The 26,823-nt window shown below is 41.4% G+C and overlaps 1 protein-coding gene across 1 annotated transcript in view; it reads right to left on the reverse strand.

Moving 5' to 3' along the window:
• LOC130072539 (rho GTPase-activating protein 6) overlaps positions 1-24,358 on the reverse strand; it is a 71,928-nt gene extending 47,570 nt beyond the window's left edge. The window contains exon 1 of the mRNA XM_056237684.1: positions 23,754-24,358. Coding sequence (XP_056093659.1) covers positions 23,754-24,290 — 537 coding nt within the window. The 5' untranslated portion in view covers positions 24,291-24,358. The remainder of the gene's footprint in view (positions 1-23,753) is intronic.
• Positions 24,359-26,823: the final 2,465 nt, after the last annotated feature.

Here is a 26,823-nt window from a genome sequence, read left to right on the forward strand (position 1 = left end):
GCTGGTAGAACTACACGAGCTTCCTCCCGGGTTAGTGACATCACCAACCCTAACATTTACATAAGCCCCGCCTCCGGGAACACGAGTTATAGATTATCATGACAGAATATGCTAATCAATGACTAGAAGATCGTTAACTCCGCATCAAATACATAAACTCATCAACTAACATTCAGAAATGTCCTGTTGCTTCTACATGTCGTCACTTCAGGAGTCTCTCCATCTTTGTCCAACTCCAGTTTGAACATAAAAGGCTAAAAGTTTTTGATATTTTCAGTGTGTGTGTGTGTGTGTGTGACAGAGGTGGAAAGTAACGAATTACATTTACTCGCGTTACGTAATTGAGTCGTTTTTTGTGTACTTCTACTTTTTTAAGTAGTTTTTAAAATCTGCACTTTTACTTTTACTTAAGTACGTTTTGTTTGAAGTATTGTACTTCGCTACATTTGAAATCATATCCGTTACGGAGTAAAAAATAATAATACAAGGGAGAAAAAAAAAAAAAAAATCACACTCCGGAAACTACTGCATTGGCTGAAGGGCGGGAGAACAAACGCGCAAGAAAGGTGACGCAGACCCAGCTGAGCTGAAAGTGAAGCGCCCTCGAATTCTTGTGAAGCGAATTATGGCCAGTATGGAAATACTTTGTAGAAAAAACGCGTGGTTGTCCTCGAGGATAGATATCCAATTCGCAAAAAATGTGGACGCAAAGTGGCTGCAAAAGGAGGATACATAGGACACCATCCCTCCTGCAGATAAAGGTAACTTAGGCTATGTCCCGATTAGTATAACTTAAGGCCGAATGACTTACGTGATGCAGAGGGAATCCCGGAATCCAGTCATGAAAATGGAATTTACATAACGCAGATGTCACGTAAAACACGCAAAATAATGGATGGATGAATACATGAAAAGTAGAACTGTGCAATAAATCCAATCGCGACATGGTCTGTGAATATTTAAACACAAAAATACTGCATGTAAATACATATTTGTTCTGCTGAGCTGCGCCGCTTTGTCTACTACATACTCAAGTACGCGTGACGCTCATGGTGTTTTCAGCGTCTCACAAACACTTTGAGGACATGAATACATGAACATTTCCAGAGCTGCTCTGAGAGAACGCCTAATGAGCATTTTCATAATTGAGAAAAACCATTGTCAAATAAACTTTGAAACAGGTCTTCACTACAACCTGTCAAAATAAAAGTTCGTTTAACTACTAGGAGAAATTCTAACCGAAATATATTACTATTGTAGGCACAGCTACAATAGAACGTACTTCTCAAAATAATAATAATAACAACAATAATAATACATTTTATTTAAACATTATTTAAAGGAATATATTTTTTTGTCCATGGTTTCATTTAGTAAATCTGTTTTTGCAGCGCTTCCCCAAAAAATAAAAGGACACAAGTTTAAATTTACATTTGATTACCACCGTTTTTGATAATATATTTGGATTAAATCATAAAAAGAAACATTAATTTTCTGAATAAAATACATTTCATAGGATTATATTATTCTTAAACATTTTAATAAATTATTAATGTTAAAAATAAGTTAGAATATTGTATTACTCTTTCCACCTCTGGTGTGTGAGGTAAAAGGACACAAGCTGTTGAAGCTCCGCCCCCTGCGCCGGGAGCAGCGGCTCATTTGCATTTAAAGGGACACACACAAAAACGCTGCGTTTTTGCTCACCCTCAAAAAGTGACAACTTTAACATGCTATATGAAAATATCAAATGTAAAACAATGGTGTTCTTTAGAAACAAAAGGAAAATATATCGGAATCGGCTAAAAATAGTTGAGGAATATCGGCATATCGGACATCGCCAAAAATCGCGTGCATCCCTATTTCAGATTAGGTAAATTAGTCTGACACTCTCACACACACACTCTCTCTCACACACACACACTCTCTCTCTCTCACACACACACTCTCTCTCTCTCTCACACACACACACACACACTCTCTCTTACACACACACACACACTCTCTCTCTCACACACACACACACACACTCTTTCTCACACACACACACACACACACACACCACACACACACACACACACACACACACACACACACACACACACACTCTCTCTCTCACACACACACACACACACACACACACACACTCTCTCTCCCACACACACACACACACACTCTCTCTCTTTCTCTCACACTCACACACACTCTCTCTCTCTCTCTCTCTCTCTCTCTCTCACACACACTCTCTCTCACACACTCACACACACAGAGGAAGGAAACAGACGTACACAGCAGATCCTCACGACCTCTGATTAGCCGGCCTGTAAATCTGCCCTGGCCGGATTAACTCTCTTTGATCCTCAGCGGTCGAACGAGAGGCTTACGGTCCGACAACAGTGGAGATCCGCTCCTTTCAGGAACACACTGACCCGTTTCAGGGCTTTCCAACAATTACAGCAGAACCTTCTGACATTCACGGATGATCGATTCCTTTAACAACATCAGTTATTCCTGCTTTTCTCTTGAAGAATCTTCCGCAGTTCTTCTCAATACAACAATTCATCAAGCTCTAAATAACACACAATTACTCATGCACTGCTGAAGTCATGTGATGTAAAGCCTAACAAAATAAACAATAGTCGGTTAAATGTAACAATTTATTGAAGCTGTACAAGATCTTTGAAAAGTTTGCAAATGTTTTTTTTTTTTTTTGGAGTATCTTATTTGATTCATAAGGCTTTTATGACTCGTGAGAATATGGATGAAAAAAAACCCAGCTACATTTTATTCAGAGCCTCAAACTGAGCAAAAATATGCAATTTGCTGCAGATCCTGATATTTATATGAAATTCCGAGACTTGAAATGTAAATCAATGAGACACTGATATAAAATGCATATAAATATGAATATCTGCCAATAACATGTCTTAATAAGATTATATTTAATGCTTAGTTTTATGATCAAAACTCTGTAGTTTTAAAACTTACACTCACCTAAAGGATTATTAGGAACACCATACTAATACTGTGTTTGACCCCCTTTCGCCTTCAGAACTGCCTTAATTCTACCTGGCATTGATTCAACAAGGTGCTGAAAGCATTCTTTAGAAATGTTGGCCCATATTGATAGGATAGCATCTTGCAGTTGATGGAGATTTGTGGGATGCACATCCAGGGCACGAAGCTCCCGTTCCACCACATCCCAAAGATGCTCTATTGGGTTGAGATCTGGTGACTGTGGGGGCCATTTTAGTTTAGTGAACTCATTGTCATGTTCAAGAAACCAATTTGAAATGATTCGAGCTTTGTGACATGGTGCATTATCCTGCTGGAAGTAGCCATCAGAGGATGGGGACATGGTGGCCATAAAGGGATGGACATGGTCAGAAACAATGCTCAGGTAGGCCGTGGCATTTAAACGATGCCCAATTGGCACTAAGAGGCCTAAAGTGTGCCAAGAAAACATCCCCCACACCATTACACCACCACCACCAGCCTGCACAGTGGTAACAAGGCATGATGGATCCATGTTCTCATTCTGCTTACGCCAAATTCTGACTCTACCATCTGAATGTCTCAACAGAAATCGAGACTCATCAGACCAGGCAACATTTTTCCAGTCTTCAACTGTCCAATTTTGGTGAGCTCTTGCAAATTGTAGCCTCTTTTTCCTATTTGTAGTGGAGATGAGTGGTACCCGGTGGGGTCTTCTGCTGTTGTAGCCCATCCGCCTCAAGGTTGTGCGTGTTGTGGCTTCACAGATGCTTTGCTGCATACCTCGGTTGTAACGAGTGGTTATTTCAGTCAAAGTTGCTCTTCTATTAGAGCCCTGCACGGGCCTCAAATCTAGGCCCTAGCCCGGCCCTGCCCCGAGACGCTCAGGCCCTAGCCCGGCCCGTGTCCGACAGCTCATCAGAATGATCAGCCCGAGTCCGACCCGAGCCCGTAAAAAAAAAAAAGAAAAAAAAAAAGATAAACAGCCTGACCTATGTTGCAGTCAGTAAACCAACCAGATATATTTTGTTTTCAATGGCAAAGTATTTACCGGTAGGTTTATTTTCATTTCTTTATAAAGTTAATTAAGAAAAAACAAAAAACAAAATTTATGACGACCAAGCAGCCGACAGCAAGTTAAACATGTTTGATCCATTGATTGATTTATAGCCTCTCAAATCAACACTTTACTTGGCTACAATACAATCCATATATATAAAACAACTTAAGCATATCACACAGACATTTAACGTTAGTTTAAACGTTTATTGTCATTTTTGAAAAGCTGAGGCAAACTGCTCTGCTGCTCAGTCGCAACAGCGCTCGCAAACTAAATGAATTTATAATATAGGCTACAATACAGAGAATGCAATCTAAACAAATCAAATAAATTACATTAAAAACAAACATGCAGGTTATCTTACCTCAAAAATCAAGTCTTCACTACAGAACATGGCCATTTCCAATAGTTTCCAACAGACTCATGAAAATAAAGTCCAATCAAACAAAAAACAACCTCCTCCTAACATGGCTAAGAACAGTCTCAGAGCATCGTGAAGAAAAAGCACAGCATCCACAGTGGAAGGTTTTAATCCAGTCGTACTTTTTCCAGCTGCGCTGAAGTCACGCTCGCTACCATAGCGGGACACTAGAACGAGCCGGTCGCGCGAATCTCAGATCGCGCCGCCGGGAAACCTGTGTGTGTGTGTGTGTGTGTGCGTGAGCGTGAGCATGAGCAGACTGTCATGTGTCAGTCTTATGTCAGTGTGATAGGTTATAAAACGTCTTTCTATGTTTGCTTTTCAATCGTCATCTTCTCATGTTTTATTTTAATTAATGTCTAAAATAGGCTATAAAAAAGATAAGCCTAAAACAGGCCCGAGGCCCGGCCCGCGTGTGAACTATGACGTGAAAATTGGCCCGAAGCCCGGCCCTAGGAGCATAAATAAGTCGGGGCCCGTCGGGCTCGGGCTGAAATGCAGGCCTCTATCTTCTATCAGCTTGAATCAGTCGGCCCATTCTCCTCTGACCTCTGGCATCAACAAGGCATTTTCGCCCACAGGACTGCCGCATACTGGATGTTTTTCCCTTTTCACACCATTCTTTGTAAACCCTAGAAATGGTTGTGCGTGAAAATCCCAGTAACTGAGCAGATTGTGAAATACTCAGACCGGCCCGTCTGGCACCAACAACCATGCCACGCTCAAAATTGCTTAAATCACCTTTCTTTCCCATTCTGACATTCAGTTTGGAGTTCAGGAGATTGTCTTGACCAGGACCACACCCCTAAATGCATTGAAGCAACTGCCATGTGATTGGTTGATTAGATAATTGCATTAATGAGAAATTAAACAGGTGTTCCTAATAATCCTTTAGGTGAGTGTATAATGCAATGCAATACAATGATGATCGAGAGACGAACAAATAAACCTTCCTCAAAATATTTGATACTCATGATTTTTCTAATAAATGATGGATAATCAAGTAAACCTCAGTTCGGTTGAAATATTACTAACAATATCAAAGTTATTCTTGTGTTTACTTGAAGAAAATGAGTTCAGATGTAGAGACCCGTGAAGCTCGAGCTGAAGGAGGACGTCTGTACAGTTAAAGAGCTTTTACTGATAAAACACTGTAAACTATCAGTCACACACAGAAGACTGGAGGAGTTCAGCTGTTATTCACTGCAACTCAACTCTAATCACAGAATAAACCCCGCTATTATGAGTCATCGTGTAGCAAATGTGACGTTCAACCGAACTTTATTCTTCTGCCATCTATTATTTCATTTCTGGTCCACTCAAGCCGATCTCAAACATGTCTAACATTCACTGAGCTTTCCCTTCCCAGATGCAGAAGATCAACACTCAATCCAAACACACACACTCAATCCACACACACACACACACACACACTCAATCCACACACACACACACACACACACACACACACACTCAATCCACACACACACACACACACTCAATCCACACACACACACACAATCCAAACACCAGCAGTTCCTCGTCGGCCTGCGTGATCCACACACACACACACACACACAGAGAGAGAGAGAGAGAGAGAGAGAGAGAGAGAGAGAGAGACACACACACACGCTGACACACACAGAGAGAGAGAGACGCACACACACACTCACACACACAGAGAGGGAGAGACACACACACACACACAGAGAGAGAGAGAGAGAGACACACACACACACACACTCACGCGCTCACACACACAGAGAGAGAGAGACACACACACTCACGCGCTCACACACACAGAGAGAGAGAGACACACACACTCATGCGCTCACACACACACAGAGAGAGAGAGACACACACTCACACACAATAAGAGCAATAATACGATCACATATTTCTATCTTCGCTTTTTTGCGATAAATGAGAGTTTCTGCGAAATAGAAGAGTGATGTAAATGTGGCTGGTGACGTCGAGTATGTGTGTGTGTGTGCTTTCAGAAACTACAAATACCTTAAAGCTATAAATGCATCACGTCTGATTAGAGCTCGATCGCTCCAGATGTTCAGCATCTCGACCACTTCTGCACGGAGAGCATCACCTGACTCGCCTTATAGGCCTGACACGTCACCAGTGCTCCTCCAGTCAGACACACCAGTCCTCCTCCAGTCAGACACACCAGTCCTCCTCCAGTCAGACACACCAGTCCTCCTCCAGTCAGACACACCAGTCCTCCTCCAGTCAGACACACCAGTCCTCCTCCAGTCAGACACACCAGTCCTCCTCCAGTCAGACACACCAGTCCTCCTCCAGTCAGACACACCAGCACTCCTCCAGTCAGACACACCAGTCCTCCTCCAGTCAGACACACCAGTCCTCCTCCAGTCAGACACACCAGTCCTCCTCCAGTCAGACACACCAGTCCTCCTCCAGTCAGACACACCAGTCCTCCTCCAGTCAGACACACCAGTCCTCCTCCAGTCAGACACACCAGTCCTCCTCCAGTCAGACACACCAGTCCTCCTCCAGTCAGACACACCAGCACTCCTCCAGTCAGACACACCAGTCCTCCTCCAGTCAGACACACCAGCACTCCTCCAGTCAGACACACCAGTCCTCCTCCAGTCAGACACACCAGCACTCCTCCAGTCAGACACACCAGTCCTCCTCCAGTCAGACACACCAGTCCTCCTCCAGTCAGACACACCAGTCCTCCTCCAGTCAGACACACCAGTCCTCCTCCAGTCAGACACACCAGCACTCCTCCAGTCAGACACACCAGTCCTCCTCCAGTCAGACACACCAGTCCTCCTCCAGTCAGACACACCAGCACTCCTCCAGTCAGACACACCAGTCCTCCTCCAGTCAGACACACCAGTCCTCCTCCAGTCAGACACACCAGTCCTCCTCCAGTCAGACACACCAGTCCTCCTCCAGTCAGACACACCAGCACTCCTCCAGTCAGACACACCAGCACTCCTCCAGTCAGACACACCAGCACTCCTCCAGTCAGACACACCAGTCCTCCTCCAGTCAGACACACCAGTCCTCCTCCAGTCAGACACACCAACACTCCTCCAGTCAGACACACCAGCACTCCTCCAGTCAGACACACCAGTCCTCCTCCAGTCAGACACACCAGCACTCCTCCAGTCAGACACACCAGCACTCCTCCAGTCAGACACACCAGTCCTCCTCCAGTCAGACACACCAGTCCTCCTCCAGTCAGACACACCAGTCCTCCTCCAGTCAGACACACCAGCACTCCTCCAGTCAGACACACCAGTCCTCCTCCAGTCAGACACACCAGTCCTCCTCCAGTCAGACACACCAGCACTCCTCCAGTCAGACACACCAGTCCTCCTCCAGTCAGACACACCAGTCCTCCTCCAGTCAGACACACCAGCACTCCTCCAGTCAGACACACCAGTCCTCCTCCAGTCAGACACACCAGCACTCCTCCAGTCAGACACACCAGTCCTCCTCCAGTCAGACACACCAGCACTCCTCCAGTCAGACACACCAGCACTCCTCCAGTCAGACACACCAGCACTCCTCCAGTCAGACACACCAGCACTCCTCCAGTCAGACACACCAGCACTCCTCCAGTCAGACACACCAGTCCTCCTCCAGTCAGACACACCAGCACTCCTCCAGTCAGACACACCAGCACTCCTCCAGTCAGACACACCAGCACTCCTCCAGTCAGACACACCAGTCCTCCTCCAGTCAGACACACCAGCACTCCTCCAGTCAGACACACCAGCACTCCTCCAGTCAGACACACCAGTCCTCCTCCAGTCAGACACACCAGTCCTCCTCCAGTCAGACACACCAGCACTCCTCCAGTCAGACACACCAGCACTCCTCCAGTCAGACACACCAGTCCTCCTCCAGTCAGACACACCAGCACTCCTCCAGTCAGACACACCAGTCCTCCTCCAGTCAGACACACCAGCACTCCTCCAGTCAGACACACCAGTCCTCCTCCAGTCAGACACACCAGCACTCCTCCAGTCAGACACACCAGCACTCCTCCAGTCAGACACACCAGCACTCCTCCAGTCAGACACACCAGCACTCCTCCAGTCAGACACACCAGCCCTCCTCCAGTCAGACACACCAGCACTCCTCCAGTCAGACACACCAGCACTCCTCCAGTCAGACACACCAGTCCTCCTCCAGTCAGACACACCAGTCCTCCTCCAGTCAGACACACCAGCACTCCTCCAGTCAGACACACCAGTCCTCCTCCAGTCAGACACACCAGTCCTCCTCCAGTCAGACACACCAGCACTCCTCCAGTCAGACACACCAGTCCTCCTCCAGTCAGACACACCAGTCCTCCTCCAGTCAGACACACCAGTCCTCCTCCAGTCAGACACACCAGTCCTCCTCCAGTCAGACACACCAGCACTCCTCCAGTCAGACACACCAGCCCTCCTCCAGTCAGACACACCAGTCCTCCTCCAGTCAGACACACCAGTCCTCCTCCAGTCAGACACACCAGCACTCCTCCAGTCAGACACACCAGTCCTCCTCCAGTCAGACACACCAGCACTCCTCCAGTCAGACACACCAGTCCTCCTCCAGTCAGACACACCAGTCCTCCTCCAGTCAGACACACCAGTCCTCCTCCAGTCAGACACACCAGTCCTCCTCCAGTCAGACACACCAGCACTCCTCCAGTCAGACACACCAGTCCTCCTCCAGTCAGACACACCAGTCCTCCTCCAGTCAGACACACCAGTCCTCCTCCAGTCAGACACACCAGCACTCCTCCAGTCAGACACACCAGTCCTCCTCCAGTCAGACACACCAGTCCTCCTCCAGTCAGACACACCAGTCCTCCTCCAGTCAGACACACCAGTCCTCCTCCAGTCAGACACACCAGCACTCCTCCAGTCAGACACACCAGCCCTCCTCCAGTCAGACACACCAGTCCTCCTCCAGTCAGACACACCAGTCCTCCTCCAGTCAGACACACCAGCACTCCTCCAGTCAGACACACCAGTCCTCCTCCAGTCAGACACACCAGCACTCCTCCAGTCAGACACACCAGTCCTCCTCCAGTCAGACACACCAGTCCTCCTCCAGTCAGACACACCAGTCCTCCTCCAGTCAGACACACCAGTCCTCCTCCAGTCAGACACACCAGCACTCCTCCAGTCAGACACACCAGTCCTCCTCCAGTCAGACACACCAGCACTCCTCCAGTCAGACACACCAGTCCTCCTCCAGTCAGACACACCAGTCCTCCTCCAGTCAGACACACCAGTCCTCCTCCAGTCAGACACACCAGCACTCCTCCAGTCAGACACACCAGTCCTCCTCCAGTCAGACACACCAGTCCTCCTCCAGTCAGACACACCAGTCCTCCTCCAGTCAGACACACCAGTCCTCCTCCAGTCAGACACACCAGTCCTCCTCCAGTCAGACACACCAGCACTCCTCCAGTCAGACACACCAGCTGTTGGCACACCAGCTTTTATTTGTTGTTTGCTGATTTTTCAAATATAAAACTTGTTGAAATGTTTTCAGTGTAAGTTTTAATCTCGTTTTAACAAAACCGTGATGATAATCACGATAATTTTGGTCACTATAATCGTGATGTTAAATTTTCATACCGTCCCATCCCTGCAAGATAACACTATATGGCATCAAATAAGGCTTCACTTTAGTTACTCGAGCATCAGATCCTCATATTAGAGTGATTTCTGAAGGATCATGTGACACTGAAGACTGGAGTAATGATGCTGAAAATTCACAGGAGTAAATTACACTTTACTATATATTCACATAGAAAACAGATGATTTACACTGGAGTAATATTACACTGTTTTACTGTATTTTTAGAAAATAAATGCAGCTTTTGTGAGCAGAAGAGACTTAAAAAAATTCTAACTTTAGAAAGGTTGTATATACAGTGCATTTCATAAATACCACATAAAATATTATCAAAATGAGCAACAAAAAAACTCCCTGTATATTAGTCATGAACAATACAACATAAAATGGCACAGATAAAGAAACGAAAAGCAGGACACTTATATGTTCATATAAATTAAGAAGATTTTAATTTAATTTATAAGTTCCCCTGTAGTCAATCATTTTATCCCTTAAAGCTCATCTCTGATCACCAAAATGACATATTTAAACGTTTTTTTCCTTGAAAAATAAATCTTGCCTTAAAATATCTTGAATGTAATTCGACACCCTCGCCTCATTTAGTATGCGCGGCTCTATGAATATGCAGATGAGCCCCGCCTCCACTCACTCACTCAGCTCAGAGATCCACTGGTTGACGATCACACGTTGATCTGATTGGTTACAAGGTCGTTTGTGACGTCAGAAACACCAGCGATTTCAAACCGTGTTTTTGAGACTGTCTTTGGTTCACTGCAGTTTTAAGGAGGAAATACTCAGCAATGCTGTCGACTTATGAACTTACACATGGTGTGTCTTAAAGCGTATTAATAACACCATATAGACACAAACAACATTAAACGCTGGATTTTCCCCACAGCGGGACTTTAAGGGGATCATTTGTGTCTGTAGTGGCACTCCAGCGAGCAGCGCCGTTTAATTACCGCACACTTACATCAATGAAAGCCTCGCTCATTAGCATAACGGCGGAGCAACAGCGGTTTAACAAGAGACACTCGAGGACCATCGAATAAGCATCACGTTTGAGTCAGCCACAGCTGCTCCATGCACATCTACTCTCCATGAGCTCATTGGTATTCATAAGCATTCAATCATAAAATGTGCTTCTAACACACACACATTTACGTGTTTGGAAAGATAGACACTATTAGTACAGTAACATATGGACAGCTTCTATGCTATTATTATTATAGACAATGAAGGAAAGAAAGTGTCATATTCCTATTCTGTGTGTCTCAGAATGAGCTTTGTTGACATTAATGTTTGAGCTGAAAATAATCAATAACCTGAAATTAAAATAAATGGTTTCACTTGTCATTTTCCATCCAGATAATACAACATTCAGAAATTTAAAATTTGAATAAAAGTAGTCAATAAAATTAATGATTTTAACCAAAGCTGCATTTATTTGATCATAAATACAGTAAAACAGTGTAATATTACTCCAGTGTAAATCAGCTGTTTTCTATGTGAATATACAGTAAAGTGTAATTTATTCCTGTGATCAAAGCTGAATTTTCAGCATCATTACTCCAGTCTTCAGTGTCACATGATCCTTCAGAAATCACTCTAATATGAGGATCTGATGCTCAACACAGATTTATGATTATTATCAGTGTTGAACACAGTTGAGATTATTAATATCTTTTGTTTTTCGGGATTTATATTACAGGTTTAACAAAATAAAAAATCGTTCTAATCTGTTGTTTTTGGACTAGATTTCTGTGAACTGTAATTCAGAAAAAGTCCCGTCAACCTAAATCCCAAATCATAAATCCCGTGGGATGTGTCCAGTTCACTACAAAGACCTGAAAAGGAGGAAAATCTCCAATTCTTCATACGGTCTTTAAGCAAACAACACTAACAAAAGCTCGAGAGTTCAGCGGTTCAGAATCTCCTGAACACAGCCGAGGTGACGTAAGAGCGCTCCATATCACTTCATCTGGTTCCCAGTGTCAAACCCAGACCGGCACAAAGGAACAGGAAGATGCTGGTTTCAACATCAGTGTATTAATCAGGAGAACACAGGAGAGTGGAACAGCGGCGGACACACCTCGACTCTCTCCACGCCAGGGGAACCGCTGTGGGAATATCCAGATTATTGTGTCGTCCGCACTGCACTGCTGACCCTGACTGACCATCAGTTGACTTCATATGTGAGGCTGGAAAAGCTCAGTGAAGCCAGATAGCATGTCATGCAAACACAACATGTGCAAAGAGACACTGGATGCATGTGAGTAAAGCTAAAGTCATGGCGAAGATGCCATCATGTGCCAGCGACACACACACACGTGAAACCGTGGCTCACACACTCGTGGAACATCTACAATAGTTATAAAATGCTGACAATTTATACGTTGGATGCAAAAAATATTTGATCAGAAAAACCTGTTCAGTTGAGGAAAGGGCCAAAGATTACGGAAGGGTAAACCTGACTGTAGTAACCAGCTGAACTTTGACCCCTTGTATGTTAACTCCGTGGTGATTTTTTTCTCATCTTTCCCTCGCGGGTCAAAATGACCCGGAGCACTAAAATTATACTTTATTTATTGTTGTTGTCCAGAAAGCTTATTTTATTTCATTTTGATAAGTCAATTTTTAATGCAATTTTTTTATTTACCTTTAAATTACTAGATTTGATCAATTTAAATTATAAATTAATAGTAATTTAAGCACATTCTTTCAACTTAAATCCAAAATAGCTCACAATTTCATGCATAACCCTTTCAATTCAGCTCTAAATATCTTACATTGGGAGTCTTTGCCGTCCTCATGTGTAAAAATAATAATGTAACATGATATTTCACGACTCTAGCCACTAGATTTGAGCATTTTTAGGGTTTTCTGTGTGTACTGACGCATTTCTCGTATTCCAGTCATTCCTAAGGGGGTCAGATTGACCCGAGGGAACGGATCTGTTTCTTTTTAAAATTTCAACCACAGAACTCCTCGAATACATTCAATTTGTATTTTTTTGTGTGTATTCGTGGTTCAAGTGCGACAAAAGTCCTGGACCCTCTGATGAACACTCAATAAAAATAAATAAAAATAAATAAAAATTTCCAGGTCAAAATGACCCGAGAGAAAGATGAAGGTTAAAGTCCCCCTGTTGTCAATAATTTTATCCCTTAAAACTCATCTTTGATCACCAAAATGACATATTTAAATGTTTTTTCCTTGAACAAAAAAAACCTTTAAATATCTTGAATGTAACTCAACACCCTTGCCTCATTTGGTTCTATGAATATGCAAATTACACGTTTCTATGAATATGCGATAATGCAAATATGCAAAAATATGCAAACTCCTCGAATTGAATGGATTCGGGGAGTTTTGTGGTTGAAATTTAAAAAAGTAACACATCCGTTCCCTCGGGTCAATCTGACCCCCTTAAGAATGACTGGAATGCGAGGAATGCATCAGTACAAGCCCCGCCTCCACTCACTCCTCAGCTCAGAGATCCACTGGTTGACGATCACACGTTGATCTGATTGGTTACAAGGTCGTTTGTGACGTCAGAAACACCAGCGATTTCAGCGATTTTTTGAGACTGTCTTTGGTTCACTGCAGTTTTAAGGAGGAAATACTCAGCAATGCTGTCGACTTATGAACTTACACATAGGGATGGGACGATTACCGGTTTCACGATAAACCACGATAAAATCTCCTGGCGGTTAGTATTATCGTTTAAAATTTAATTATCATAAAAACCGTGTTTGATTATCGTGATTTTGAAAACTCGCGGTAAATCCTGGCCAGCCAGAATCAGAATCAGTCTGACGCAGGCGCGACGCGAGCAGGCGCGCAGATGCAATGTTGTTTTTTTGCGCGAGAAGACATGGCGGAAGGCAGTGACAGCGCACGGGAGATTTTTCAGCCATCCAAGAGGACAAAATCGGAGGTATGGTCTTATTTTGGCTATTACAAGAGTCCCGAGGGCAATTTAATAGAGGATGGGCACCCTGTCTGCAAATCTTGCAAGAGGAAAGTCGCTGGAAAAGGGGGAAACACGTCAATCTGCTAAGTCATCTAACGTTACGTGACAACCACCCACTGAGTTAATTTTTACCTTAATACCACAACTAACTTGGGCAAATAATTAGACAAAAAATGTATTGGAGATCAATTATTTCATTATCTCACTTGTAATTATTGCAAAGCTTCCGCGAAGAGAAAAGTTTTACAGCAAGTGGATTTGAGCATTCATAGTAAACGTATTACAGTTTTATTTTTTACCACAGAAATAATTTCAGGGACATGAAATATTGAATTGTGATTAACTTAATGTTTTTAAATCTTACCGGTTTATAAATCCATTATACAAGTTACAGTGTCCAAATCAATCGTAAAGTAAATGTGATCACTACAACAATATTATAGTAGTATTAATACTAAAGTACTCTGATTTAATTTTCAATACAATCAAAACTGAGACGCAAGACATACACATTTGAATGAAACCAGAGATTGCGTCCACGGTGATCCGAGACAGGATGTGCGCTGTGTAGTGCGTTGCTATTTACAACAGTCATTATAAGTATTCCAGTAGTTTAGTCACCCTGACCCAACCAACATATTTTGTTCATTTAAAGTGTGTGTGTGTGTGTGTGTGTGTGTGTGTGAGAGAGAGAGAGAGAGAGAGAGAGAGAGAGAGAGAGAGAGAGAGAGAGAGAGAGAGAGAGAGAGAGAGAGAGAGAGAGAGAGAGAGAGAGAGAGAGAGAGAGAGAGAGAGAGAGAGAGAGAAAGTGATTTATTATTTATTAATAATAATAATATTCAGTCATACACACATCCATAAGTGTTATTATCATTATTAATGATAGGGTTTAATGACGGGTTCATTAAAACCTGCACTAGGAAAACTTATACCTCTCACTCTTAGGGCTCCATGTTAATGTTAATATAATGTTTATGCTTAAAAAAGTGCATATAGCTGCTAATTGTATTTTTTGTTTGTTGATTTTCAAATGTTTTCAGGGTGAGCATCAGTTCTTTTTGAACATTTCCATCTCATTTTAACAAAACCGTGATAATATTGATAATCGTGATAACTTTGGTCACTATAATCGTGATATGAAATTTTCATACCGTCCCATCCCTACTTACACATGGTTTGTCTTAAAGCGTATTAAAAACACCACATAGACACATAAACAACATTAAACGCTGGATTTGCACCATAGGGGGACTTTAAGAGTATGTGTTTCTGATTACATCCAAATGTGTTTTGAGTGAACAGATCACAAATTTACATTTATGCATTTGGCAGATGCTTTTATCCAAAACAACTTAAATTGCATTCGAGGTACACATTTAATAACATCTTGCTTTCCTTGAGAATCGAACGCATGACTTTGGTGTCGCTATACGTGCTCTTTTGGGCTTTTTAAATCACTTTTTGCATGTTAATAATAAGTGTAAAAAAGGCCACAAATCTGCAGTATGTCACTGAAGCTAAACGTGGTGTGTGTAAAGCATGTGTGTGTTGCGAAACACTGAAGTGATTGGCAGGCAGAATATAAAGGTTAAAGGTTATTCTGATACTGACATTTTTGCTTTAAAAGAAATCTCAAGTGTTTTTCCATCCATCATTCTGGAAAATCAGATACACAACTTTGTGGATCTGAGATGCTTATCGCATGTTTCGACTGTACTAAAAGAGTTGCATTAATCTAAACCATCTTACCGAACACACTGAGCCACTCATGGTCTCTTATCCTGGATCCGCTCCAACAGAAAAGAGTTTAAAGCGAGTCCGACTTCAGGAACATGCCCAACTTTCACTGGCCTGTGAACGAACCACATATTCGGCAATGTTTCTTATTGTAAAAATCCTGCTATCTGCATTCCACAGTGGTGAATAATGGTAACTTGTCAACATGAGCTTCGCAATCGACTTCCATGAAATGAGGAAAACATGATATTCGATGAGGGGAAAAACAATGAGGAACTTGTTGACTTCAAATATTGCCTAATTTTAGATGCTCCTATGAGACTTTTCACTTGCACTCATAAGTTTTAAAGACCAACGCAAGCTTGAAGATTCACAAAACTGTCGAACATGAAAGAAGACCTTAAAAAGCCCCTGAAGTGCTGTTGTGCTGGGTTGACAGTCTCCAGTGGGAAGAAGTATTTGCCTGGGAAGCGCTGCCAAAGATCAGGTCATGTTGCTCGCTGTGAGAAAGAGAAGCTCAGGCAGACTTCATGTAAACCAGATGTCACTCGACTGAAGAACTGCCGCTCTTACACGCTTTCTTCTCGCACAGAAAAACACTCACTGCAAAGGAGCTCGAGAGTTTTTGCAGCACGGAAAGTTCACTCGGTTTACCCGTTTTCAATCAATATGAGTGTAACTCTAAGACTAAATGTCCTATATAAATAAATAACAGTTGGAGTTGAAGGAACTGTTCGTTGTGCAAAATGCCGTTTTCATTTTGTGTTTGTGTTCCGCTATTCTACAGAAAAAGAAAATACCAAAACTGTTTGTCACAGCAATTTCCCAATAAAACATTTAACATGACAGCTAATATTTTAAGCCAAGTTTAAACGTTAAACTCCCCCTGTAGTCAATCATGCTATCCCTTAAACTCACCTTTGATCACCAAACGTTTTTTCCTTAAAACAAAATTGGCTTGAATGTAACTCGACACCCTTGCCTCATTTAGAATGCGCGGCTCTATGAATATGCAAATGAGCCCCGCCTCCACTCACTCACTCAGCTCAGAGATCCACTGGTTGACGATCACACGTTGACCTGATTGGTTACAAGGTCGTTTGTGACGTCAGAAACACCAGCGATTTCAAACCGTGTTTTTGAGGCTGTCTTTGGTTCACTGCAGTTTTAAGGAGGAAATACTCAGCAATGCTGTCGACTTATGAACTTACACATGGTGTGTCTTAAAGCAGATTAAAAACACCACATATAAACAACATTAAAAGCTGGATTTTCACCACAGGGGGACTGTAAGCATTGCACAAGCGCACAGATAAATGCAATTTGACCAAAAATGGGAATTTATTTAAAACCAGTTAAAAGCAACCCAATAAAAGTTGTGGCCGTATCTCACGGAGATATATTAGAGCACTTTCCCTCTAGATCTAAACATTGCTAAGCTCAAACAGATTCACTGAAACGATCTGCAACGAGGCCAAAAGGAAGCAAAGATACACGATACTGTTACATCTGGCAATACCACGACTTTAAAAAGATTATTCTGCCAGTGTAAATGACCCATTGTGGCTGCTTAAATACAGAAAAGGGGAACTTACTGTCTATGGATTCTAGACTTTTTCAACACCGCACACAATTCCTATTTGGTTTTAAGATTCAGTCATTTTGCAATCTTTTAATTGGGGCTGTAAAAGGATTTCAGGTGTATTTTTTGCAGTTTAATGCATGCATTTAAAAAAAAACAGCCTTTTGCTGCCTGTCAGTTTCATTGGCCAAATAATAGAAAGAGCAGTGCTGTAAAAGACACTGGCGAACTGCTTTATAGGAGGAGCTTTATAAACTCCAGATTCCTGAGAGGTTAAGTAACTGTTAAAGAGAGCTCCCCTTTGGGCCGGCCAACACAGACATCTACAAATTTGGTGTTTTGGTTTCTCAATATTGTAGTTTGGCAACACTGTGCTAAAAGAATACATGCATTGTTTATGAAGAGGTGTTTATTGATTTTGCCTCTGGTAATATATGTCTTTATAATGTAATTTCACTGGTTCCTGATCCTTGGAAAGAAGCAAAAAGCTACTTCAAAACAAGCACTTTCATAACACCTCCTGGCACTTTAGACATGTGTGGGATTAATGCCACATTATTTCATCCTAACACATCTTGACAGCAGATTCCACTTCTGAATGTGCCGTTCACTAAATTGTGCATTATTTTGTCATTACACTAAAAAATATTGGGTTATTTTTTCTACCCAAATCCTGGGTTAAGCCTTTTGGGTAAATTTTTTTTTAGTTATTTTTTCAGTGTTTGGGTAGTTTTTGTGTTACCCAGATCCTGAGTCAGACGTAACAACCCAATGTTTGGGTAGTTTTTGTGTTACCCAGATCCTGGGTCAGACGTAACAACCAAATGTTTGGGTAGTTTTTGTGTTACCCAGATCCTGGGTCAGACGTAACAACCCAATGTTTGAGTAGTTTTTGTGTTACCCAGATCCTGAGTCAGACGTAACAACCCAATGTTTGGGTAGTTTTTGTGTTACCCAGATCCTGAGTCAGACGTAACAACCAAATGTTTGGGTAGTTTTTGTGTTACCCAGATCCTGGGTCAGACGTAACAACCCAATGTTTGAGTAGTTTTTGTGTTACCCAGATCCTGAGTCAGACGTAACAACCAAATGTTTGGGTAGTTTTTGTGTTACCCAGCTCCTGGGTTAGATGTAACAACCCAGTGTTTGGGTAGTTTTTTGTGTTACCAAGATTCTGGGTCAGATGTAACAACCCAGTGTTTGGGTTAGGGCTGGGCGATAAAACGATAACGATATGTATCGCGATAGACACGTGATCGATATCAATAAAAAATGTGTTCGATAAAACGTTCGATATTTTTTTTCTTCGTCGGAAGAAACCACAGGTTGCGAAGCAAGTTTGGTTGCATTATCAAAGGCACTCGCTCTCTGGTAACCTAGCAACGTAGGGAGTGACAAGCTCAGGCAATCATGTAACGTGTCTGTTTGGTTGCGCCATCGTTGTCTCGTGCTGCTGGGTTCTTCTTCAGTAACCGGCGATTGATAAGCAGAAAATGAGTGCCCTTCATCTGCATGCCATGCAGGCTAGAATTGCGAAACATTATTGGATAATTCGCTCTATTCGCGTTTGATGTGAACACAGCATAATGAACAGGCTGCGATGTCAAGATTGCAATGCTGGAGTGTCTGTGTGTGTGTGGCGAGAGAGAGAGAGTAGGCACGGGCGCGAGAGAGAGAGACACGCGGGCGCGATCGAACAGTGGAGACATAAAAACATACTCCGTCATTCAGTCTGCAAAGTGTTTACTTATATTTGTGTAGGCCTATACTCGCAATAAAACACAACATTGTGCTTTTGTCACACTGTATTTCTTGTCAAACTGTAACCTACAACTGTCACACACCGTTTTAAAAGCAAAACATATTTATCCAACCCCTTTGTAAAACAGTCTGTGTGTTCCATCTTTTGGACATTCATCATATCGCATTGGTTTTCATTTCTTGTCCTCAAAACAGAGCACTAATCTGTTTATTTTTAAGTTACACGTTGATTAAAAAAGAAAGTGAAATGTGTTGGTAGATTATTTTATACGGAAATCAATTATTTATAATTCTGCTGAGAATAAAGTTAGGGTTAATTAAAATTAAGGAAAACAAATATATTGATCTGAAATATAGCAAATTAATTTTAAATTCATTCAGGTACAATTACCAAACATATCTCATATCTATCTTTTTATTAGTTTAATTAATAAACCAATTATATAAAACTATTATCAGTGCACTATAAATAAACTGGTTCTATGCCTTTATTAATAAAACTTATTTAAAAAATACAAGGCTTAAGACATTTATAAAAATGCCTTCTATATTTCTGTTTTGCTTTTCACTCCATTCTACCGAAATCGTACCGAACCGTGATGTCTCAAAAAAAAAAAAAATCAAGCAGGGGGCACGTACGATCACAAACCCCCACCACCCACGTCCCGCCGCGCCACTGCCACCTTTTTTACTCTGAGGAGTTTGCAGGTCTGATTGTGAATTTAGACTTATGTTTACATTTTAATTGTTTGAGTTTTCCATGGTTGTGTTGACATTTCTGTCTTGGGATTGTAATCAGAGGAAGGTTAAGTTTAAAATAAAAATGTTTAAATGTAATATATATTTTTTCTCCTGGTCCTTATTTTAAATGGGTCATAAAAAAAATCAATAATTATCGATATCGACCGATATGAAACACTGATATCGTGATACAGTTTTCAGCCATATCGCCCAGCCCTAGTTTGGGTAGTTTTTGTGTTACCCAGATCCTGGGTCAGACGTAACAACCAAATGTTTGGGTAGTTTTTGTGTTACCCAGATCCTGGGTCAGACGTATAAACCCAGTGTTTGGGTAGTTTTTGTGTTACCCAGCTCAAACATAACACAGTTTGGGTAGTTTTTGTGTTACCCAGATCCTGAGTCAGACGTAACAACCCAATGTTTGAGTAGTTTTTGTTTCACCCAGATCCTGAATCAGACGTAACAACCCAATGTTTGGGTAGTTTTTGTGTTACCCAGCTCAAACGTAACAACACAGTGTTTGGGTAGTTTTTGTGTTACCCAGATCCTGAGTCAGACGTAACAACCCAATGTTTGAGTAGTTTTTGTTTCACCCAGATCCTGAATCAGACGTAACAACCCAATGTTTGGGTAGTTTTTGTGTTACCCAGCTCAAACGTAACAACACAGTGTTTGGGTAGTTTTTGTGTTACCCAGATCCTGAGTCAGACCTAACAACCCAGTGTTTGGGTAGTTTTTGTGTTATCCAGATCCTGGGTCAGATGTAACAACCCAGTGTTTGGGTAGTTTTTGTGTTACCCAGATCCTGAGTCAGACCTAACAACCCAGTGTTTGGGTAGTTTTTGTGTTATCCAGATCCTGGGTCAGATGTAACAACCCAGTGTTTGGGTAGTTTTTGTGTTACCCAGATCCTGAGTCAGACCTAACAACCCAGTGTTTGGGTAGTTTTTGTGTTACCCAGATCCTGGGTAAGATATAACAACCCAGTGTTTGGGTAGTTTTTGTGTTACCCAGATCCTGAGTCAGACCTAACAAGCCAGTGTTTGGGTAGTTTTTGTGTTACCCAGATCCTGGGTAAGATATAACAACCCAGGGGTTGAGTTATTTATCGCGTGATTTTTTTTTTTTTTTTACGTTTAGAGGATTAAAGTTAATCCGTAAACATTAATTCATGTATGAAGTAAAAAAAAAAAAGAAGCTAGTACTATGGTAAAAATGAATCAACCCAGTATGCTGAGTTAAAAAAACAACCCAATATGCTGGGTGTTCATCAACATAACATGTGTTCTGTTCTATATTTACCCAGCCCTTGGGTTCAAACTCAAAGCAACCCAAACTGGGTTGTTTTTTACCCAGTGTATCTTGCTAACACAATCTTGCAAACAAGTGACAACAACAGTAACAACAAATGTACATCCGATCCCTCGCGCACTTTCAGCAATAAGGATCATGCATTTATTAAAGTCGGGATCAGCAGCTAAACCACTGTACGAGTTCAATATCTTCAGTTGTCTTCGGGGTTAGTATTTTATATTTGTACTGGAGTCTGCAGTGGACATTCCAGAGAGACTTCCCAGCTGAAACCCTGCGGCTGGCAAGTACCAACCCCAGATCATCCGTCTTCATACACCAGCACTGTCTCTTCGACAAGCGGAACACAAGATCCTCCTTTCCACACTCTCTCTCTGCGTGTCTGATCTCCAATCAAGCAAACAGAGTCCGAGTCTCGGCCCTCTGGGTCTCGCTCCACTGGCTTCAGCTCAAGGCTTTGACGTCAGTCTTCAGAACGGACACTGGAACTGAACCTCAACACGCTCCTACAGGTCTACGTTTCTGCCCGTCGTCCATGATCAGTAAACAAGAGTCACTGCTTTCATTACAATAAGAAACAAGTCGCTTTCCAGAACCTTCACTGTCTCTGTTGTTCAGTGGTGGATCAAACATCACGACCTTAAAGAACCAGTTGAAGGCATCTTTCACTAGTCCTAAACTAAGAGCTCCTCCTATTATGCTTTTTTTTACATTTTAATTTTTCTTTGGTGTGTTATGTTGCTGTTTGATCATGATTATTATTATGATTATAAAAATGATTATGTGGTGAAGTAAATGCTACAGAAAAACAAATGTCATTTCTAGATGAAAAGGGATAGTTCAGGCAAGTATTTAAAAAACTAATCTCAACGATATAAAAATAAGTAAAACCTACTCAACTTTTCAAAAACTTGGTGTTCCCATCATGCACTGGGGCATTAATAATTAATAAGGTTGATTTTCACTGTTTTATCATTACTTTTGTTGTTAGGTTAGGTAACTTGCCATTTTGTGACATCTGGATTCATTTTCTACTCAAAATGACACATTCATACTCAAAAACGATCTATCGAATGTTGCCGACATTGTGTATTGTGTACCAAGTATTGAGGTCTCTGTGTTCACGTGCCATGTTACTTCTATTATGCAGATACAGTATGGAAGTTATACAATACCTATTGTATTATTTACAATACAATAAGCATACACTTTAAAAGTGTGGTCAAATTCGGTATAATATTGTTTGAGTAAAAAGTTAATTTTGTTAAATTTTCTAAACTTAGTTAAGTAGATGTTACTCAATTCTATATGTAAAATAAATCAATTTAAAATAATTAAGTAATATTTACTTAATTACTTCAATAACATTTTAAGTGTCAATTAAATGTCAAATGAATGTTAAGTTCAATAGTAAGAAGATTTGACTTGATTATAACAGGTAAGTTGTGCAGAGCAGTAAAATTTACTTAAAATCTGTTAGTGCAAATTGTAACGAGGATTTTATCAAGTAAATCCTACAAGTTCTTTTTTTCAGTGTTTCTGAACTCCTGAAACGCCTCCATTGTATCTTGAGTTTCTTCCGGGAACGAACACGTCACAATATTCCTCATTATAATAATTAATGCGCAGAATAAAGGGGCGGGGCCTGGTTGAGTTAGTCAGTAGTGTGACTAACTGGCGGTTATAGAAAGGGGCGGGGCATTTCCCAAACACACTCGAAGCGCTCGACCAATCACAACACACTGCTCCAGCCGACCAATCAGAGCACAGTGTGCTTTTCAGAAGGAGGGGCTTCATAGAGACAGGAAGTAAACAGAGCGTTACTGGCAGACTGGGAAGAGAGGAGCCGCAACAATGGAGAATATGAGGAGAATAATCAACATTCATGCAGGAAAACCTGTTCTAGTAGAGCCTGAAACTACATCAAGACGTGTCTATAAAGGCACTATAAATAAACTTTATTTTAAAAATCTTGCAGTTCTCTATTGGTGCAGTTTTAACTCTTTGTGCTGCTCAAGCAAACTCTTGAAACTTGCCATGGCAAGTAATGCAAGATAAATTGTTTGTGAAGTGCCTTGAGACAAAACACTTGCTTAAGGGCTAAATATCAGTGTAATCTAAATGAAAAGTTATGGTGATACAAAACATTACACATCTAACCAGGCATGATATCTGTCTGTCTATCTATCTAATCTGCTGCCAAGGCTCACAGTTAGTTAATTATAAGATATAATATGGTTTATTGAAAATCACATTTCGAATTCTCCTAAAAGTACTATAAACTCATGTTAAATAATAGACATGAAATATCTATATATCTGCAAAAAATGTGCACCACGTGACCTTTAAAAGTGAACTAGAAAAGGCGTAAAGTTGATTAAATGTGTTAAAAAAAACTTAATAGAAACAGTGACAGGCAAGCCTCGTAATTTATCATTTGCTTTGATATTTGAAAGTAATTAAAATCTGTCATTAGACATTTAGCTACTCGAGACGCCAGACTCCATCCATGTCAACAACAACATCTGGTTCGAACTCTTACCTCAGATTTACAGATATTGTGGGAAACCGCATCCGACTGAGGCAACTTTCTTTGAAGCCACTTTCTCGGTGAGAAGATGTTGCTTGAACCGGAGAGGTTGATCGATAAATCCCTGGACGCGTTGCGTTTGAAATGAACGCTGGAGATCGACGAAGCGTCTGAAGACGTCGACAAACTCGACGAAGAAAGACGCTGTTGGAGTTTGGGGTCTTCAGAGATGGTTTGGTTGTTGGTAAATCCAGTTGTGGAGCTCGAGAACCGCTGAACGCTATTAACGTCTGCGGGCGTCGCGCCGTTTCTCATCAGCGCAGAATCCAGACTTCGAGTCTGTCCAAGTTTTCTCTTTGCGAGGGTTTTCGAGCCCGATGAGGAACAGGAGAAGACGCTGTTCATCCCTGCGATGATATGAGACACAGACTGACGCCCCAAACGCAATCCCCATGTGAACCTGACAGACTGAACAACCGATGATGACGTTTGGCTGTCAACGGCAGGTGAAAACATGTATTTTATCAGATTTTTTTTATATTCTCTCATCCATCTCTGCTATTGGTTTATAGCAGCAGATAAACCAGGATGTTTTCACTGTTCAAGCCAAAAACTCTTGAGTCAGTCAAGTTTCTCAACTGCATCTCTCTCAGCGTTCCCGCCCTCTTTCTCCCGCGCTCCGGCTCTGCCCTCCTCCTGGAAAACTGAGGTAAATAAAACATTTACAATTCTCATTAACTGGCCGTGTCGATTATGTAGTACATTTCAAGCCGGGGAGTCTAAAAGAATTATGAATTTACATTAAATACAAATATTCGTGTTGAATTCTGTTGAAGTTCGTATTGACCCAAATTGTCTTTTGGCGCATTTCACTCAGTTTGACTATAGACTTTTAAAACAAATTTGTTTGTAATAATATGTGTGTGATAATAATAATAATAATAATTAAAGTTAAAAATGATCTTAAAGTCCCCCTGTAGTCAATCATTTTATCCCTTAAAACTCATCTTTGATCACCAAAATTATATATTTAAAAGTTTTTTTCTTGAAAAAAAAAATTCATAAAATATCTTGCCTTAAAAACCTCATTTAGTATGCGCAGTTCTATAAATATGCAAATGAGCCCCGCCTCCACTCACTCACTCCCTCAGCTCAGAGATCCACTGGTTGACGATCACAGTTGATCTGATTGGTTACAAGGTCGTTTGTGACGTCAGAAACACCAGCGATTTCAAACCATGTTTTTGAGACTGTCTTTGGTTCACTGCAGTTTTAAGCAGAAAATACTCCGCAATGCTGTCGACTTATGAACTTACACATGGTTTGTCTTAAAGCATATTAAAAACACCACATTGACACATAAACAAGATTAAAAACGTGATTTTCACCACAGGGGGACTTTAACCTAAATTAATGCTGCCTTCACATGTTTTCGTTAATTTCATACTTCCCGCTATTGAAGTCCTTATTACGAGCTAGTCGCATTCAAGCTCTTTGTTGTTGGAAAGAATCATGGAGACACCAGTTTATTCTTTCCTGTGTTTTGGGAAAGTCTTATTAAAGCCAAAATGATATTTAGCAACCCATTCATTGACAACCATATAGGCTACATTCACCATGCTATTTATCTAGTCAGCTCGCTGACAATTCTGGAATTTCGGTCAAATACAGGCAATTTTTGCTGTGGATAAAATATACAAAACACTTCAAATGATTTTTATATATGTAAATATGCACTACTTTTGTGGAAAAACTAATAAAGCAGCAATTGTTCTCCCCTCCGCCATGTTTAAAGTTTATGACACACCCAACTCGGTAAATGGGTACAGGGTTGCCAGGTTTGTATAACAAAACACACCCATTCGCGTTCCGGTAAAAATATGACTTGAGTTCATGTCCAGTTTTTAACTATTAAACCTAAACCTTACGATAATTCCGATAGCACACGAAGGCAGCATAAGTGCCAAAGCAACATAGTGTCGGCCCAGATCCGGCTCACATCCGGTATGCGTAGAATCCACATGTTCCAGATGTGGCCCGGATCTGGGCCGACACTATAGTGCTGTCTGGGTATCGTTACATCCTTGGGGAATTATGTAAAATATGCTCTAATGGTGCGTTCAAGTCCGTTCGTATTGGAAAGTCGTGTTTACGGTGTCGTCACTTTCGCTGCTGCCAGACGGCGCTGTACCTTCTCTAAATTAACTATACACAAATACAGCAAGGTTTTTAAACTCTACTTCTAGAAGAACAAAGAATGTGTGTTGCTTTTTTATGCTTTTAATTCATTTACGAAGGCAGTGTGAACTTTATCGTTACATATTATATTGTTACATTACAATAGTGCAGACAATTGGCTTATTTAATTAGTTGTATCTAGAAAAGCCTGTTAATGCCACTGCTAAATCCCTCAGTATTGTGGCATTCTGCCGTGTTTCTCGCTGACACGCCTCAACTCGTAAACATTGGGCTTGAAGAAAATCCTGAGCTTTCCACTTCTTTTGGGTGGAGTAGTTTATGTGTGTTCGGTTCATTAATACAATCTTTACCACATGACTTGAATGCACCGGTTGACTGATTTTGACTTGCTTTTGTGGATACTAAAACCTGTTTAAACTTTCTTTTGACTTTCGATTAAAACGATTCCCTGCAATTTTTAGCTCCTTAGGGAAGTGAGTTGAAAATGCTGAATTGTAATTAAATTTTGAATGCACTGGAATTCAAAATAAATGTAATAATTTAGGCTATTTGCCATTTTGAAAGAGGCCTATTTTTAATAAATACTTCACATTATTAGATGACTCTTCCTAAAAAGTCACAATAACACTGTTTTCCACAGAGAACTCAGTTGTATGTCATGAAGCTTCACAGTTCTTCACGTCCACACCCAAACGCTGCTTAATTTATACTCACCAGCATGACAGCAATTTGTCCCCAAGGGTTTGCATTGATTTATTCATGTTTTGATATATTTCCCCATCAGAATAGAATAATCCATCTTAATTATAATATCATAACACATGCATGATTGCATAAAGCCTCAGATCAGTCCTCACAAACAATGGGGGCAAGGATGGATGTG

Source organism: Rhinichthys klamathensis, unplaced genomic scaffold, assembly GCF_029890125.1.
Source record: "Rhinichthys klamathensis goyatoka isolate OS25496 unplaced genomic scaffold, OSU_Roscu_1.1 h1tg000496l_1, whole genome shotgun sequence".
In the NCBI taxonomy this organism is placed as follows: domain Eukaryota; kingdom Metazoa; phylum Chordata; class Actinopteri; order Cypriniformes; family Leuciscidae; genus Rhinichthys; species Rhinichthys klamathensis.